The sequence below is a fragment of the Daucus carota genome, chromosome 7, assembly GCF_001625215.2.
Source record: "Daucus carota subsp. sativus chromosome 7, DH1 v3.0, whole genome shotgun sequence".
NCBI classification, from domain to species: Eukaryota; Viridiplantae; Streptophyta; class Magnoliopsida; order Apiales; family Apiaceae; genus Daucus; species Daucus carota.
In genome coordinates this window covers 13,777,270-13,794,145 of record NC_030387.2, presented here as the reverse complement: position 1 = coordinate 13,794,145, position 16,876 = coordinate 13,777,270, and the positions used below count along the sequence as shown (strand labels likewise).

The following is a 16,876-nucleotide window of genomic DNA, read 5'->3' as shown; positions in this document are numbered from 1 at the left end:
TTTCATATAAATTATTTCCCTGTTAAATTGTTCCAAGTGTCTTCCCTGAAGGCATTGGATAAGTGGTGAGCCCACTCACTGAACAGCCCAATTATGACAAAGTCTCATCCTAAACATAATATCTTCAGTTTTTAGGTCCTATCAAGCAAGTCCAAACCACATTTCGAGTATATAACAACTACCCTCAGATCCCGGTGACATCGGAAATGTTGGTGATATCTAACTTTTTATAACAAAATCCATCTTTCTGTTTCCGTTATTGCACCTTGTTGTATATACAGTGAATTATAGGCAACCTTTAACTTAGCGCACCCTATGTTATTGACAGTTAGAATTCATTAATCGGTTGACAATTGTTTTCTTATTTTTCATTCATTTTTAGAGATATTTTTTAGTGCGTACGAACAGAGTTGTTTATTCTTTAATTATCTCTTTATTTTCTTTCATCTTTAAGTTTCCCCCTCTCTTCCTCTCTTCACGCCACCATCAGACTTCTTTAAGCTTTTTCAGCAACTCAAGCATACCCTTGTCAATTCCGTCACCGTAATTTGATTCCACTCATCTTAAGATACATGTTCATATATCTTTTTAGATTTTCACCGTGTAATCTGCTAGATTTAAACACTCTAATCTTCATTTTCTTCATGTTCTAAAACTTTTAACTGTATGTATATAAGTATCCATTTATTTGATTTATTTCTCTTAGTTATCATATTTAGGCTAGTGTTTACGATGTGTGATGCATCATGCATCCTAACTTGCCACGAGTAGACTAGGGCGCACCAAGTTCTTGTAACTTACTTATTCCACATTATATTCTTTTGTTATGTTATTTTTCTCTTTTTATCTTCTCATTACCTCTTTTTAATCATTTTAAATTTTTTTATATTTAATTTAAGATATAATTATGTATAAAATATTAGAACGCCTCTTATTTTGAAACGAAAAACAATAACGTCAAGTAAACCGCGATACAAGATGAAACGACTTGGACTTCCATAACTTTGGATATTGACTATATGTATAAAATTGACTAAAGAGCAAGTTTAAGATTGAGATTTAGACTATTATTTCCTTTGTCTATAGCATAATTGACCTAACACAAAAATTCAAAGCTAATAATTTAATCAATAGCTTGTTGATATATTTAACTAATATATTGACATATATGAAATACTGTGCATATGGTGAGGTAAATCAATTGGATTCCTGGGTCAAATCTCAAAAATTGAAACTAAATTCTTATTTCAAAATAAATTTAAATATTTTTTAAATAGTTATCTATATATACATATATATTAACGAATAGGGTTGCGCTGAGTGGAGAAATTTTTTTAGCATAAGAACAGTTCTGTTGCAGAACAATACAACATTCAAAAAGTGAAAATTTTCTAAAACAATTGTTCTGCACTTTCTAAACAGTGCAGAACAATTGTTCTCATTATTCTTACAAACAAAATATTCTCACCTGATTCACTGCTTTAACGAGTTAATATATAATTACATCAATATATTAATATATACTAATTAATATATAAAGTTTCTTGAAGTACTCACTTTTTGGAGAATTGGAGTCCAAGATCTAGACCATCCATTATAGTCTGATCTAACGGTCCACGTTATTTTATTTTCTTAAATTTTCTTACTTCTTTTATGTGCATTAATAACTGATATTAAACAGTTACATCAGAACACCATCTAGCCTAGGAGTTTCAGTTTTATTGTTCAAGAGAATTTCCCGTTCTGCACCCATATTTTTTGCAAAGCAGAGATCAATATTTAGGGATATGTCCGTAGCAAAACTCAAGTCAGAAACTATAATTTCTATTTATTTTTTTAGTGTGGCTATTGTTGAGTGGGTTCAACCCAAGTCCCACATCGGAAAGATAAAGAAGATTTATCTTGAATATAAGCAGCCAAAGAACTCCATTAGTATGAGGCCTTTTGGGAGGAGCCCGAAAGCAAATCCGTGCGGGCTTGGCCACGGCCCAGAGCGGACAATATCATACTAATGCGGAGTTAAAGGGTGTTGCGCGGCCCAACAAGTGGTATCAGAGCGAGGTTAAGAAGTTGATCCTGGGGTTGCGGGCTGCAGTTGTGTGATGTGGGGGAGGCTCTCCAGAACTACGATTGGAGATCTTGGACGGCTTGTGTCGAAAGTCTTTCCGACAAAGGTGGTCGGACGGCGTGTCCCGCAAGATGAGGAACCGATGAGTAGCGGCGGTATAAGGGTCACAAGATTAGTGGTTCTTGGATTGAGGGGAGATTGTTGAATGGGTTCAACCCAAGTCCTAAATCGGAAAAATAAAGAAGATTTATCTTGAATATAAGCAGCCAAAGAACTCCATTAGTATGAGGCCTTTTGGGAGGAGCCCGAAAGCAAATAGGATAAAATTTTGCGGAATTAAAGGATAAAATTTTACAGAACTAAATGATAGTGATTAAAGAATTTTTGATTGTATAACATGATGATCAAATTATATCTCTTAAAATGATTAATGAAATTGTAATACATTATAGTGAATGTTCTGAATGGGTTTTGGTTATTTAAAATTTTTAATTTAAGGGAAACGAAGAAGTCTCCATGTTTACGTATTTCTTCTACATAAATCATATTTACGTAGATACAAGAACGCTGAACAAAACAAAGTTTATAGGTGAGGCGACTGCATTGAACAATGCATGTTTCTGTGCAACTGTCGGAGTTGGTTATTCATATACACCAACGATATCAATAATTAAATAAGTAAAGAAGTTAAAATATAGAATTATATGAACCCTTGTGTTGTGTTTGGTTGGGGTGAATGATTCCGGAAGGAATGGAATGAAAAATGAACTATTTTATGGACAATTTTCAAGAAATTCATTCATTCCTCCATTCCATTCCTTATATCATGTGCTACATTTCACACCTTCAATTTGAGATGGAATGCTCCATTCTCCACATCCTCAATTTCTTCTCAAATCTCATCATCATAGCTATTTTGCACTTCCTCATTTTTTTTTCAAAATTTTCTTCCTATCTTTATTAGTTTCAAGTATTTTTACTCATTTCATTCCATTCCATTCCATTCTCCCCAACCAAACACAACATTAGTTTAGATTATAAATGGACGGTCTAGATCTTGGACTCCAATACTCCGGTAAATGTGAGTACTCCAAGGAACTTGAATTTATAATATATAAATATATTTTAGACATATATTAGTATTATAATGAATAAAATTTTTAAAAATTATTAGTTACTCCCTCTGTCCCTCTCATTTCTTTAAACTTTTTTCATTGCTCGACACACATAATTTTAAGAGCATATCAAACATAGTTTCACTAACTTCATTTTGAAATTTTTCTTTTTTTTTATAAAAGTTTAGATAGTAAATATTTATTCCGAGGGGAAAAAAATTCAAAACAACTTATCAAATTATATTTTTTGAGAGTATTAGAATGTGTGCCGAGCTCCCGTCCCCCAACGTAAATAATTGAGGAGGACGGATGGAGTAATATTCAAAGATATATCTCTTAAAAATATAAAATATATAAATTTAATAATAATATGGTAAAAGTGACGCTGTAGTGCTGTACACATGTAACATGCAAGCAACAAACAGATAGTTTTAGTTGCATCTCCAAAACCGGCTTGTGCTTAAAATCAAAAATCTTAAACTACAATGGGCAAGAGGCCCAAATCAAAGCCTAAATAGTCCCATGCTGTTTAAAATTGCAAATGAAAGGGAAGTTTTAAAATTTGGTATTCTGGCCATTTAAAGTTATTCGAATAGTTTAATTATCTCTTAAACTATAAGTCTTGTTATCATTTCTTATGTTTCAGCTAACCTATCCTACTAGCTCATATTTTATCCTTCCTCCGTCTACCCAATTGTTTATGTTTGATTTGGTCACGGTCTTACGAAGATTAAAAAATATGTATAAAGTAGTGAAAATGAAATGAAAAATGGATGAGTGATGGGACTTATTGATTTTCAGTGTATAAAAAGAAGATAGTGGAGTAAAAGTTGTGTGTAAAAGGACAAAAAATGGGAATGTGGTGGGATCCATTAATTATTTTTGATAAGTTTTGAAATGGAAAAAATTGGATGAAACATCCAAAAATAAAATAGTAAAGAAATGATTGGCACAGTGACAAGGCTGTCGTATACCTCTCAAATAATAATGGGAAAATAGATTTTTTTGCCATCCAACTTATTATTTGTTTAGAAACTTACCACTGAACTATAATTTTTTTCCTTTTTGTCACTAATGTTAGGTTCGGATTTTTTTTTTGTCACTAACGTTAGGTTCGGATTTGATTATTAACACTATGTTATTTTTTTAGTATTATTAAAATATAGTGTTAGTCTGCAATATAATGGCGATCTGATATGTGTTTATATCTTTATGTAGTGTCCTAGATAGTTTACCTTGGAGGACGAGAGTTGGACACGCATTTTGAGACTCCAAAAAATTTCAAAAATTATTTTATTTTATTTTTTCTGAATAAAATTTAATGTTGGTTTTTTTTCCTTAAAAAAACGTTGGATTTTTTTTTGTCACTAACGTTATGTTTTGATTTGATTATTAACAATATGTTATTTTTTTAGCATTATAAAAACATAGTGGTAGTCTGCAATATTATGGTAATATGATATGTGTCTATAACATTATATACAGTCATCTATATGTCCCTTAGCTAGTTTACCTTGAAGTACGAGAGTTTAACAGGCATTTCAAGAACCTAAAAAATTTTGTTTTATGAATTATTTTAAGACTCCACAAAAATATAGTATCACTTGACTTTATAGTTCTTTACCACTACTGATCACGTATTTTAAGGTTCCCACTTTTTATAAATATAGTTCCATAAGTTAATTTTGAGATTTCCTTTCTGAGTAAAAAAAATCTGTACTCTCGTCCTCTAAGATAAACTACCTAGGACACATATGGAGTACTACATATAAAGATATAGACACAGATCACTATTATATTACAGACTACTGAAAAATAGATTTCCGAAAAATATCGTTTAGATGGTCGGAAAATTTAATAAAAGTCTGATTTTAATTAAATATAATAAAATTTCCCAAAATGCCCCTTTAAGAGTTAACGGGAACGGCAGAAGATAACGGAAAGGGTGCAAAGTGTCTACCGGTTAAAAGTAAGGGGCTGCATAGTGTTTATTCCAAAACTATTAGGTGAAATCAAAGGGGTGCCAAATGCAATTAAATCTAAAAAGAATAACATAGTGTTAATAATCAAATCCGAACCTAACGTTAGTGACAAAAAAAAAATCCGAACCTAACATTAGTGGCAAAAAAGAAAAAAATTATAGTTCAGTGGTAGGTTTCTAAACAAATAATAAGTTGGGTGGCAAAAAAATCTATTTTCCCAATAATAATCCTAACAAATCCTCCTAACAATGTAGCAGGGCAAGTCAGAGTCGATCCCACAGAGACAAATGTGTCAAACACTAGTTATTTCTGACCAATTTCAACTAATCAAAGAACACAATAATATTTTGAGATTTATTAAACTAATTATACTAAGGCAAATAAGGATTTTATCAATTAATTAAAAACATCCAGAATTAAGTATCCCCACTAGTATGAATCAATGCAATTACGATTCCCTACCCCAATCAATCAAATATATTACTCAAGAGGAAAGATGCGCCCTATAAAATACCATTAACCTCTTCCGAGTATTAATGGCTTCTCTAACAATACAATCAAGCCTATTTCCATGGTATCATGCAATTTAGAGACATTAAACACAACATCCTGGCTTCCTAACAATCCATTCTACCTATTTCCATGGAGAATTTCATGTCCTTATTGGATAAATCACAACCATCTAAGTCCAACTTCTGAAGGTAAATAGATATTGGTTCAAACAAATCACATAATCATGCCTGACATGTAATTGTTAATCAGCACAACTCAATAAGCAAGAGCAATTAAACAATCAGTTTGGGGTGGGAGAATCATGCATCTATCATAGTTAGGGTTCAACTTAACCCCGGATTATAGATCTACTCACTCATAATTAAACTAACAAAACACAAGATGTAATAAAAACGCATAATTAAACTATTATTAAGAATAGAAGAAAAACTTTCAATCTTCAAATCTTGAACAAGAAGAAAAGTAAAAGTCTCTTATCTTCTCTCTATATCTCTATCTATGTATCTCTGATAAAAACTAATATTGATCTCCTAGAATAAAAGTATTTTAATGCTTTAATGAATTTACAAGGCAGCCTCCGAAACCGAATAGGATTCTGTAATTAAAATTCGTAGGTCTGTTTTCTCCACAGTTTCTGGGCTTTTCCAGTTGGGTTTTGGATATTGGACCATCTCTGAATTGAAGAAAATTCTCTAAGCTTCGCGTGGGCTGTAAGATCATCAAAATCCGATGTACGGAACTCCAGATATGGCCAAAACAGCGAAATAATATGTGTAGCCCAATAAATCCGAATTTCCATCCAAATTTGTGTCCAATTAAGATTCATTTCTTCAAATCTTTCCAACTTTAGGAATTCCTTGCACTTTACAATAAAACATTAAAATCTATTAAATAATTATCCAAATCAATGCAAAATACAATTAAATATGAGAATAAAATCATCTAGAATATATTTAAAATATATTCTATCACACAGCGTAGTATATATAGGCCTTGTTTGTTTAACACTGAAGCAGTTGCTGCGTCCGTGCTTCTGTTTTTCTTAACCCATATGTGTAAATACGCAGAAGCACTTTTAACAAGCTGAGAATGCTAACATATCTCTGAATCTCACAGAGGCTTTTTTTCCAAAAATTTTATTAACTTATTTACCACTCACTTCGAATACACTTCTTTATTTTAAGTAAGAAGTCATCTTTTTTAAATGTCTAAATGGCCCCTGTGAATAAACACTCTCACTTTTCATTTTTTGTAATAATAATATCTTTTCATGATAAAATGTTACATAATAATGAACATAAAAATGTTGTTGAAGATGAAAATAACTATTAATGTCTAAAATTATTAGAATTCGATATTTTATATTAAATTTTAAAAATAATTAAAATACATTTGTTTTCTCTCTCCTTCCTTTTTTTCCCCTCCTCCTTCGCTGCAAGCCGTAGATGCCTATGTTCTCTGCCTGAAGGTAAAACTTATCATTTCTTTTCACCGCAGTTGTTAAAATTTTCAACTCACATGTGAACCGAAATTTAGATAAATATTTAAGATTTGATTCCTATTAAAGTTTTAAAGATATGAATAAATGTAAATATAGATAATTAAATTAAATTACATATTAAAATATAGAAAATAATAATTACAAATTACTGAGAAAGTAAATTTTATGTAATATTAACTTGTGCTCGCCCGGAGGCCTAAACTAATATTCAGAATAATTGGTCAAGATTTTAGAATTTGAACTTGCTGTCAGTTTGGTTATTTCTATACCTCAGTTTTGTTTGAAACAACTTTCAACAAAATACATACTCCTATTTTCTTTTTCAATATTCGATAAAGATTTAATTTTAATATTTTTGTAGGTATAGTATATAACTTATTTTTAAATTTCTTTTTAATATCAATTTAAATATTACATCTTACCCAAAAATGTAAAATATAAAAAAAATTATAAAATTACTCCCTCCGTCCCCGTCAATTGTTTATATTGGAGGGGGACACGGAGACCAAGACAATGTATAAAAAATGAGTAAAGTTAGACAAAAAATGGGTAAAATGGTGGGACCTATTAATATTTAATAATAGATTCGAGATAGTGGAGGAAAGTAGTGGGTGTAATGATGAAAAAAATTTATTAATTATAATAACCCAAAGAAATGAAAGAGACATCCCAAAATAGTAACCGTAAAGAAATAAAGGGACAGAGGGAGTATATTTTATTAAAATGCCCGTGTCACTGTATACTAATCACGGGAAGAGAGTATATGATACATCTCCTTTTCAAAGGGACAGAGGGAGTATATTTTATTAAAATGCCCGTGTCGAGTATATGGGCCTCTTTGGGAAGTGGAAGTAGCTTCTACTTCTGGTTTCTACTTTTCTTGACCCGTTTGTGTAAAGAAGCAGAAGCACTTTTAAGAAGCTAAGAATGCTAACTTCTCTCTCACAGCTTCTACTTGTTTTCCAAACACTTTATTAACTTTTTTACTTCTCACTTCTCCTCCATTTCTTTACTTTAAGTAAAAAATCACTTTTTTTAAGTTTAGCCAAACGGCCCCTATGATACATCTCCTTTTCATCCAATATGATACTCTGAAACTTTCAGTCATTGTTGCTTAACCGCTCATTTGGGTAATTCGTCAGAATATTAAAAAGGCATCAACTTTTATTTTAAATTATTCCAAGAACGTTATTTTGAACCAATCAAATTGGTTCATACTCATACAGTCATACATGTACTTATACATAGATAAATTTTACCGCTAGGAGAGGCCAGTACTGTGAATACAATTACAAAATTACTTTTTTAAGATTTATGGTGCAGTTTGATTTTATATTTGACGGGACAAAAGGGCATGGGCATAATTTATTTGAGTGTACCTGTTTCACAAGAATCCAACAAGCCCACGTGATAATCTGGGGCACCCACGTGATTGAGATAATCCTTCATCACACTCGTACTACTTCTCTTCATTCACATTTCCTATTTTTACCGACATAGAGAGACTCTGTCACCGACATAAGATTCAGCAATTTGCAGTTGCTTAGATTGACACGTTTTGCCAGAACAACCATAGCAAAATTAGAATAGTCGCTGACTTCTATTTTTCAGAGTATAAATATCGTAGCATAAAATTAGAACCCTCTAAATATAATTTTTACAAACTAACAAAAATTTTCTGTTTAAATTGAGGCTAATACCCTGACAAAAAAATTGAGATTGATACCGAAATTAGTTTCTACTTGTGAAAATTATTTATCTCAAGAAAAATTATAATATTATCATAGCTTTTGCATAAAATGTTGTATATATTTACGGTATAATTATGATACTAGTTTTTATAATTACTCTTGACGTTTTATACAAACGAAAGAATAAATCCTTTTTCAAACTTATAAAAGCAGAAGTCGGGTTTAGGTACGTCCCGTTAATGATAAAGTTGCAATATCACATGACATATACAGGTAGTCAATTTAATATTAGAGCACTAGTGCCAAGTGCTAACTAGTGTAAGCAAGTGTCCAAATAAAGATGGGCAGAGTAAAATGCTCAAAGAAGATTGTACAGTAGAAGATGGTGATCAAGTGGGGGTAGTCTCGGCATCGACCCATGACTCATGAGGATTATTCACCTATTTTTGCTGTCATTTTCTATGCAATAAAACACACATGGGACATATACCTCTTACTTTATTTGTTTTTTTCTTGTCAACTTGTTAGTGGTGGTCCTTCCATTGTGTGGATATTATTTTTTACCATATGTGTTGGGATCTTGAGTTGTTTGTTTTTTCAGATTTCTGCAACTTTGTCACATGTCACACAATCCTCCTGTCTGCTACAAATTCGTTATTCCAATTATTATGGTTGCTACGTAGTGCTGTTTCTCTTTATTTGTTGCTCTCTCTCTTTTGCCTTTAGAGTTTATATAATTGTTTACTTGTTGAGTATCGTCAAGTTTGCTGCATGAAATGATGATCGTGTTGATGATATAATAAGATCTCCTCGTCGGATCAGGAGAACTGGTAACTTAACACAATTTATGACGTGTTGATGATATAATAAGATCTTTTCGTCGGGATTAGGAGAACTGGTCACTTAACACGATGGATACTGATGGCAAGACCATTGTTTGGTTCCGGAGGGATCTCCGGATCGATGACAATCCAGCCTTAGCTGCAGCTGCTAGAGATGGTTCTGTTCTGCCTGTTTTTATATGGTGTCCACAGGAAGAAGGGCAATTCTACCCGGGAAGGGTTTCGAGGTGGTGGCTCAAGCAATCTCTCATACATCTGCAGCAGTCACTTGAGTCTCTTGGGGCTAAACTTATTTTAATAAAAGCTCGGAGCACTTTAAAAGCTCTTCTGGAATGCATTAGTGCTGTTGGGGCAACAAAAATAGCCTATAACCATCTTTATGGTATGATCCTTATTCTTTTTCGGTTTTGTTTTCCTTCAAATAATGATCAGGAGCTTAATTATCTAGGTCAAGGGCTATCACAGATTAATAATGGCTAATCTGGTGATTAACTACTTTCTCAGATAGGATCCCTTGAAACATGGTAGAAGAAAAGTCATACCAAATTGTGTTTCATGTTGTAATATATTTGCTCAATTTACCAAGTGATCAAAGAAGGACTTTAGAGAAAGCTTGTCCTTGCTACATATTCATAAAATTTTCAAACGGCTCACAAACAAAAAAATTTGGTTCAGCATCTAGTTACAGAAGTATATACTTCCCTTCTTACTGTGAAAAAAACTTCTTACTCTAGTGCGATAAAAGTTTCATTACATACTCTAATTTTAGGAGAAGTCATGTTAAGTAGTGTTAACTCTTAACTCGTGAGTAGTTACTTTCACTTTTCCATATAGCATCCTTCAAAACATAGAAATCATGTTCGATAAAATAATGATTGTTCAAGATGCCTAATGATCAAAGGAGGTCTTTGCAGAAAGCTTCACTTGAGCTTCTTTATATTTAGTGAATTTGCAAAAAGTTTTAAGAGAAAAACCTCTTGGTTCAGCCTCTAGTTATAGAAGTCTATACTTCCCTTCTTGCTATGGAACTTAAGTGCGGTAACATACTCTAAGACTGAGCCTTGACAACAAATTGTTATTCGATTCATATATGAGATCAAAGTCCTGAACTATCTTTTTGTTATGACTTGGTTGTTTTGATTTCAACATATGTATAGTAAAGTTATCACTTCATCTAGCATTTGTGTATATATTTTGTGTGATACTGTGACCTCAACTAATGGCTAGATTACATAAACTTTGTGAAATATGATGACTCACTAACTCTACGAATCTCCTACAATGCTAGAATGCTAAAGTAGGGTGATTGAATTTACTAAAAAGACCTGATAAATGTCCGAAGCTTGGCATGAAAACATGATCACACTAATCTCATAGACTAGAGAGCATATATTTCCTATTATAAGGTGAGTTGTAATCTATTGCTTTGAACATATTTATCCGGAAAGACTTTGTAGTTAAGGTCACAAGGAGAGGGTATAACTGTATAATAGCATACGAGCTTATACAGATATCAATTATGCAGAAGTGATACTAAACTTTTAAACAAACATGGGATTTGAATGGAAATGTATGAGATATAGCCTAATAAGTGCTGCAGTAACATGTGCTCCTAACGAATCATACACACTAAAAACAGTGCATTGTGGAGTCTCAAGTAATTAATTTCAAATCGAAGTTGCTTAAGCATATTATGGTGTATGCACACTGTTACTGAAGTGCATTGTTTGTGGGTCATATCATATGAAGAAGAGAATAGTATTTTGTAAGCCTTCAACTAGAAAGCATATGTTATTCATGCATCTGTCTTGACATGCACATAAATACAGAATACTGTTTATATAGAAGCTCAATTGCTTACTATGACATCAAAAAGTGTAGTACATATCCCCCTCCCAACAAATTGCAGTCTCTAGGTTTATCTTATTGTCTCTGGCTTTTTAATTATTATCCAGATCCTGTTTCACTTGTTCGAGATCACACTATCAAACAAAAGCTTGGGGAGCTTGGTATATCAGTGCAAAGCTACAATGGAGATCTATTGTATGAACCATGGGAAATATACGATAATGAAGGACATGCCTTTACAACCTTTGATGCATACTGGACGAGGTGCTTAAGCATGCAAAAAGAACCCGATTCACATCTTCCTCCATGGCGATTAGTTCCTGTTGAAGGTACTCTCACTGTGCAATCTTGTCAAATTTGCATGCTTTCTTCTAATTAAATTTTGACCCCATTGCCAGCCATAATATGGACAAATTCATGATGATACATAATTGTATTCCTAAAGCAATAGAGTATTATAGCATTAGAAGAAGATAAAATAAACTCAGTATATAGCTGCGCAATTTAAGTGTGGATTCCAATGTGCAAATGACAGGAATAGTAGACAATTGCTCAATTGATGATCTGGGGCTTGAAAATGAAATGGAAAAAGCTAGCAATGCTTTATTAGGAAGAGGATGGTCTCCTGGTTGGAGCAATGCTGATAAGGCTCTATCGGCATTCGTAGAAGAAAATCTGATCGACTACTCAAAGGAGAGGGCAACAGTTGCAGGGAACACAACGTCGCTCTTTTCACCATATCTTCATTTTGGGGAAATGAGTGTGAGGAGAGTATTCCAGTGTGTGCGCATGAAGCAATTACTGTGGGCAAAAGAAGGGAATTGTGTTGGACAAGAAAGTGTTTCACTGTTTCTTCGGGCTATAGGTTTTAGAGAATATTCTCGCTACATTTGTTTTAACTACCCATTTACTCATGAAAGATCATTGCTGAGCAACCTAAAGTATTTCCCCTGGAAAGCAGATCAAGCCCATTTTAAGGCTTGGAGACAGGGTCGTACTGGTTATCCATTAGTTGATGCAGGTATGAGAGAGCTTTGGGCAACTGGGTGGATGCACAATAGGATAAGAGTGATTGTTTCTGGGTTTTTTGTAAAGTTTTTGCTTCTACCATGGCAATGGGGAATGAAATATTTCTGGGATACCCTTCTGGACTCAGATTTGGAAACTGATATTCTTGGCTGGCAGTACATATCAGGTAGCTTGCCAGATGGACATGAGCTTGAGCGTCTAGATAGCCCACAGGTACACGTTAATTCCCTTCCTATACAGGCTATATTTTACAATGCTCCTATTGTGTATATATTGAAAAATTAAGTAAGTATGCCTAATTAGCACAAAGAAATATCACATGTATAGTTTTAGTTTATGTCAGGTTTCTGATTTTTTGATTATTGAAGGGTTGTAGTGTTTTTAAGAGATGAATCGTAAGTTTGTTATAATAAAATCATTTTTGGAAGAACAGGCACTCACAATTTCAGAATGGTTTGACAGTGTGTTGTTTTCTAATCCTTTATACTGAATCCGTATACAATTAAATTGACTGATCTTCTTTGACACTTCTGCCTTGTATAGTTACATTTTTGCACTGAAAGAAAATCTTTTCAAATGAAGAGTTTCCTTATGAGACTCATGCCTGAGGAGATAACTAAATGGGAGGGAAAATATATTTTTGAGTTACAGAAAGCTTGAAGGTACTATGGTGATTGCTTCTCTTTTTTGTCATGGGGGATTCAAATAAGCTTATTGAAAATACTAATATCAAGTAGGATACTTATAAAAATAAGTCACTTTGTTGTTGATGCTATACTGAGCTATACCTTACTAGATGGAAGTAATTTTACACTGCTTTTTGTTGAGACCTCAGATCTTAATTGTTCTTCAATTACGATCCAGGTTCAGGGATTTAAATTTGATCCAGAGGGTGAATATGTGAGGCAATGGCTGCCTGAACTAGCAAGGATGCCCTCCGAGTGGATTCATCATCCTTGGGATGCACCTCCTAGTGTACTTAGATCTGCAGGAGTGGAATTGGGATTAAACTATCCAGTGCCTATTGTTGATATCGATTTAGCAAGAGAACGCCTAACTGAGGCTTTATTGATCATGAGGGAGAGAGAAGCTGTTGCAAGAGCAGAGAAATCTGATGGGACTGATGAAGTTGGTGATAACTCTGATTGCATTGACAATTTAGTGATTCCAAAGGTTGTTCTAAAGGAGAAGGCTCCTTGCTCTGCGGCCTCCTCCCACGACCAACAGGTACCTTCCATGCAAAATTTCAAGAATGGCTTCTCTAGTCGCAAGAGATTACTACCTCTTGAAGAAGAACAACATCAACGGAACATGCAAATCAGTAACAGTGAAGGCGAGACTTCAAAGATAGATGATGACTTGTGTTCCACAGCTGTATCCTCTTCCGCAAAGAAACAAGCAACTTGCAGCATGACTTCCTTTTCAGTTCCACAATCGTGTTCAGTATCTTCTGATCTGAAGCAGCAAAGCCATGTAGAAATAGATGCGGAGACTAGTTCAGGCAAACAGGTAGGGTAAGTGGTTTTCCATTGTTCATAGCTGGAGCTCATATTTCTTTCAGTTTCGTACTTCTGGAATTGGCACAGTTAGGTTTCCGTAAAGATACTATTTTCGTCCTGTAATGCGGAGGATGTAAGTGGTTATGTTTGCTCATGCAGCATGTTTACTCCTTTTTTTTTTCCAACTCAATTTGGGTGTCACATAAACAGCTTCATACTTAACACTGTTCTATATGATTTTAATCTATCGTTGAAAGTGCATTCTGTCGCACTGCGTCCTGAAGAAAATCCAGAGGAAGTGAAGCTGTTGGGATTCTGGGTGAGCCCAACCGTTGCTCGGGTAGAGTGGGCTCTTCAGCTCAAGGGAATAGCTCAGTAGCATACTCCCTCCGTCCCTTTTTATATGTCCACTTTGAAAAAAAAAATTGTCCCAAATTACTTGTCCACTTCTCTTTTCAAAGCAACTTTTTGTATGTTTTTTCAAAAAGTAACAACTTTCAATGTTTGACTAACATATATATACACACAACTCTATCTAATTCATTACATTTATTAGGGATATGTATGAAAACAAGATATCCAACTAACATTTTCTTAAGATGCGTTTTTTTTCCAAAAGGGACAAGTAAAAAGGGACGGAGGGAGTACTATTTATTTCATATGCTCTTGTTCTTATTATCAGCTAGTTGTGTTAGGAAAGTGTGTATCTTTAGCTAGGTTGGTACCAATAAAATCAGGTGGTAAATTTAGTTTTTAGTGTTAAAAGAGTGCAAATTTTTCAGCAAAGAAGATAAGTAGAGATGGGAACTATTCATTCCTAAATTGATGAGGGCTGTAGTTCAAATTTGTTTGAATTCAACGTAGGATTTGATGAATGAATAGTATGAATTTGTTGCAGCAGTTCTATTTAAAGTTCGTGAACAAGGATCTTAATGGGATGAGGATATCAACTCTAAGATTTTAATTTCTTCTCATCAATTTTGTTCTCAACTCTTAAGTTTTGACAAACAGAAAAGAGAAAGAAAACACTACTTGACAACATTTTATTATTCCTCTTTAATTCAAATTTACTATATATCACAGAGTTGAGTCAAGCTGGCAGCAGCCTTTGAGCCAAGACACAGAGAGAAGAGAAAGATCAATTTTCACAAATTCCATTTACCTGCCACAAGGAAATGCTATCATCTACTATCAAAAGACTTCAACTTGGGAATCCAACCATGTTTGAGCTCTCTGTTTTTTGACAGCAATAGGCTGCCTTGGTTTTTCAGTCCGCAAAAGATCGCATAATTCTTTAAGATTGTATTCTGAAATATCTATTTTATTTCAAATGACATAATTTTAAGTCATTTCATATTTTCAACTTTATACTAGCATTTGGATCTTCTGAATTTCAACTAAAATTCAAATTCGTCCTTATATATTCAAATATATTATTTGATCAAATACAGATTCAAATGAAATTTAAATTTTATATTGATGTCGTATCATCACTTCTGCAACTAGTTTGGTTAATGGTTATCTCAAATATCCGGGATGAATCATTTACACTAACCTCATGTAAGTTTTACATTTACGCTGAACTTATGGGTTGTATTCAATTATAATTTTAAAATATATTTTTCATTCATGAAATCTGAGGATATTTGATTCAGATTATAAAAATGTAACATAATCTACGAGTGTTTAATTGAAAATTTAAATTATACTTTAAAATCTGATGGTATTCAATTATATTATGTTTAGAAATGAATAAGAACTTTACTGGAACAAATTTTTGACATAGCTCAAAATTATAATTTAAGATATTACACGACTAATTTATTAATCAAAATTATAATTTAGGGTATCACATGATTAATTAGTTGATCAAAATTACTCTCTCCGTCCAGCCAATAGTATACATGGGGACACGAGAGCGCGAAACGGATTTTAGTGCTTCAATAAAGTATGGTTATATTACTTATTTTTAGGATTTTTTTTCCTGTATAAAAGTATAACATTCGTAATTTTTAATCCGTTGAAGATGTTTGAGCCTGTTTGTGTTTACGCCAGCACAACAGGCTCCGGTAGGGTTGTTATTCGGTCCGGGCGAGCCGAGTTTCAAGCCGGGCATAATTCGAGCCGAGTTTTATTTAGTCGAGCCGAGCCGGCTCGTTTAAGAAAACGAGCCTACACCTTTGCCCGAACTCGACTCGTTTATTTTCACGAGTCGAGTCGAGCTGGCTCGTTTAGTTAAACGAGCCGAGTTTAACGAGTCGGGCGAGTCGTTTAACAAAACGAGCCAAAACCTCTGCCCGAACTCGAGCTCGATTAACTAAACGAGCCGAGCCGAGCCCATTAAAACGAGTTCGAGCCGGGCGAGCTCGCGAGCTGCCCGGATCGGATTACAGCACTAGGCTCCGGTGTTTGTCCATGTGATTTTTTCTTATTTTGTCTTCTTCGTACCTATATACTGTATGGTATAGATATGTGGTCAGTAATCCTAGTCGTTTATTTTGACAATTAGACACTCCTCAGTCCTCACTGACTAGTCCCAGTTTCACATTCATGCATACAGCCAAAATTCTGTCGGTTCCCTCACTCTTCTGTGCGTACTTGAGCATATCACCTAATTCACTTGCTATTTTGCAAGTCGGTTTTTGTTAAATAATATATGAAAAATGATAAGTTCTACATAGTAAAATTTCTTTGGCGCCCGAGTTCAAATGTTTTCTTTCAATTTTCTTGATTTTCATATCTGTTCAGATTTTATGATCAGTGTCCTAGGATGGACGTGGCAAGCTTT

General features: G+C 33.7%; 1 protein-coding gene across 2 annotated transcripts; it reads left to right on the top strand.

Annotated features, from left to right (window-relative positions):
* The first annotated feature begins 9,449 nt into the window (after window positions 1–9,449).
* Window positions 9,450–14,963, top strand: LOC108196353 (cryptochrome-1). 2 transcript variants are annotated; one of them, XM_017363606.2, is made up of 4 exons: window positions 9,453–10,094; window positions 11,668–11,889; window positions 12,096–12,802; window positions 13,454–14,963. In XM_017363606.2, exons 1-4 carry the CDS (start codon window positions 9,782–9,784, stop codon window positions 14,105–14,107), a joined length of 1,896 nt encoding a protein of 631 aa, XP_017219095.1. In that variant the 5' UTR covers window positions 9,453–9,781; the 3' UTR covers window positions 14,108–14,963. The 2 variants fall into 2 exon arrangements, with proteins under 2 accessions (XP_063937180.1, XP_017219095.1); XM_064081110.1 differs by lacking the exon at window positions 11,668–11,889 and having other exon boundaries at window positions 9,450–10,094.
* Window positions 14,964–16,876: the final 1,913 nt, after the last annotated feature.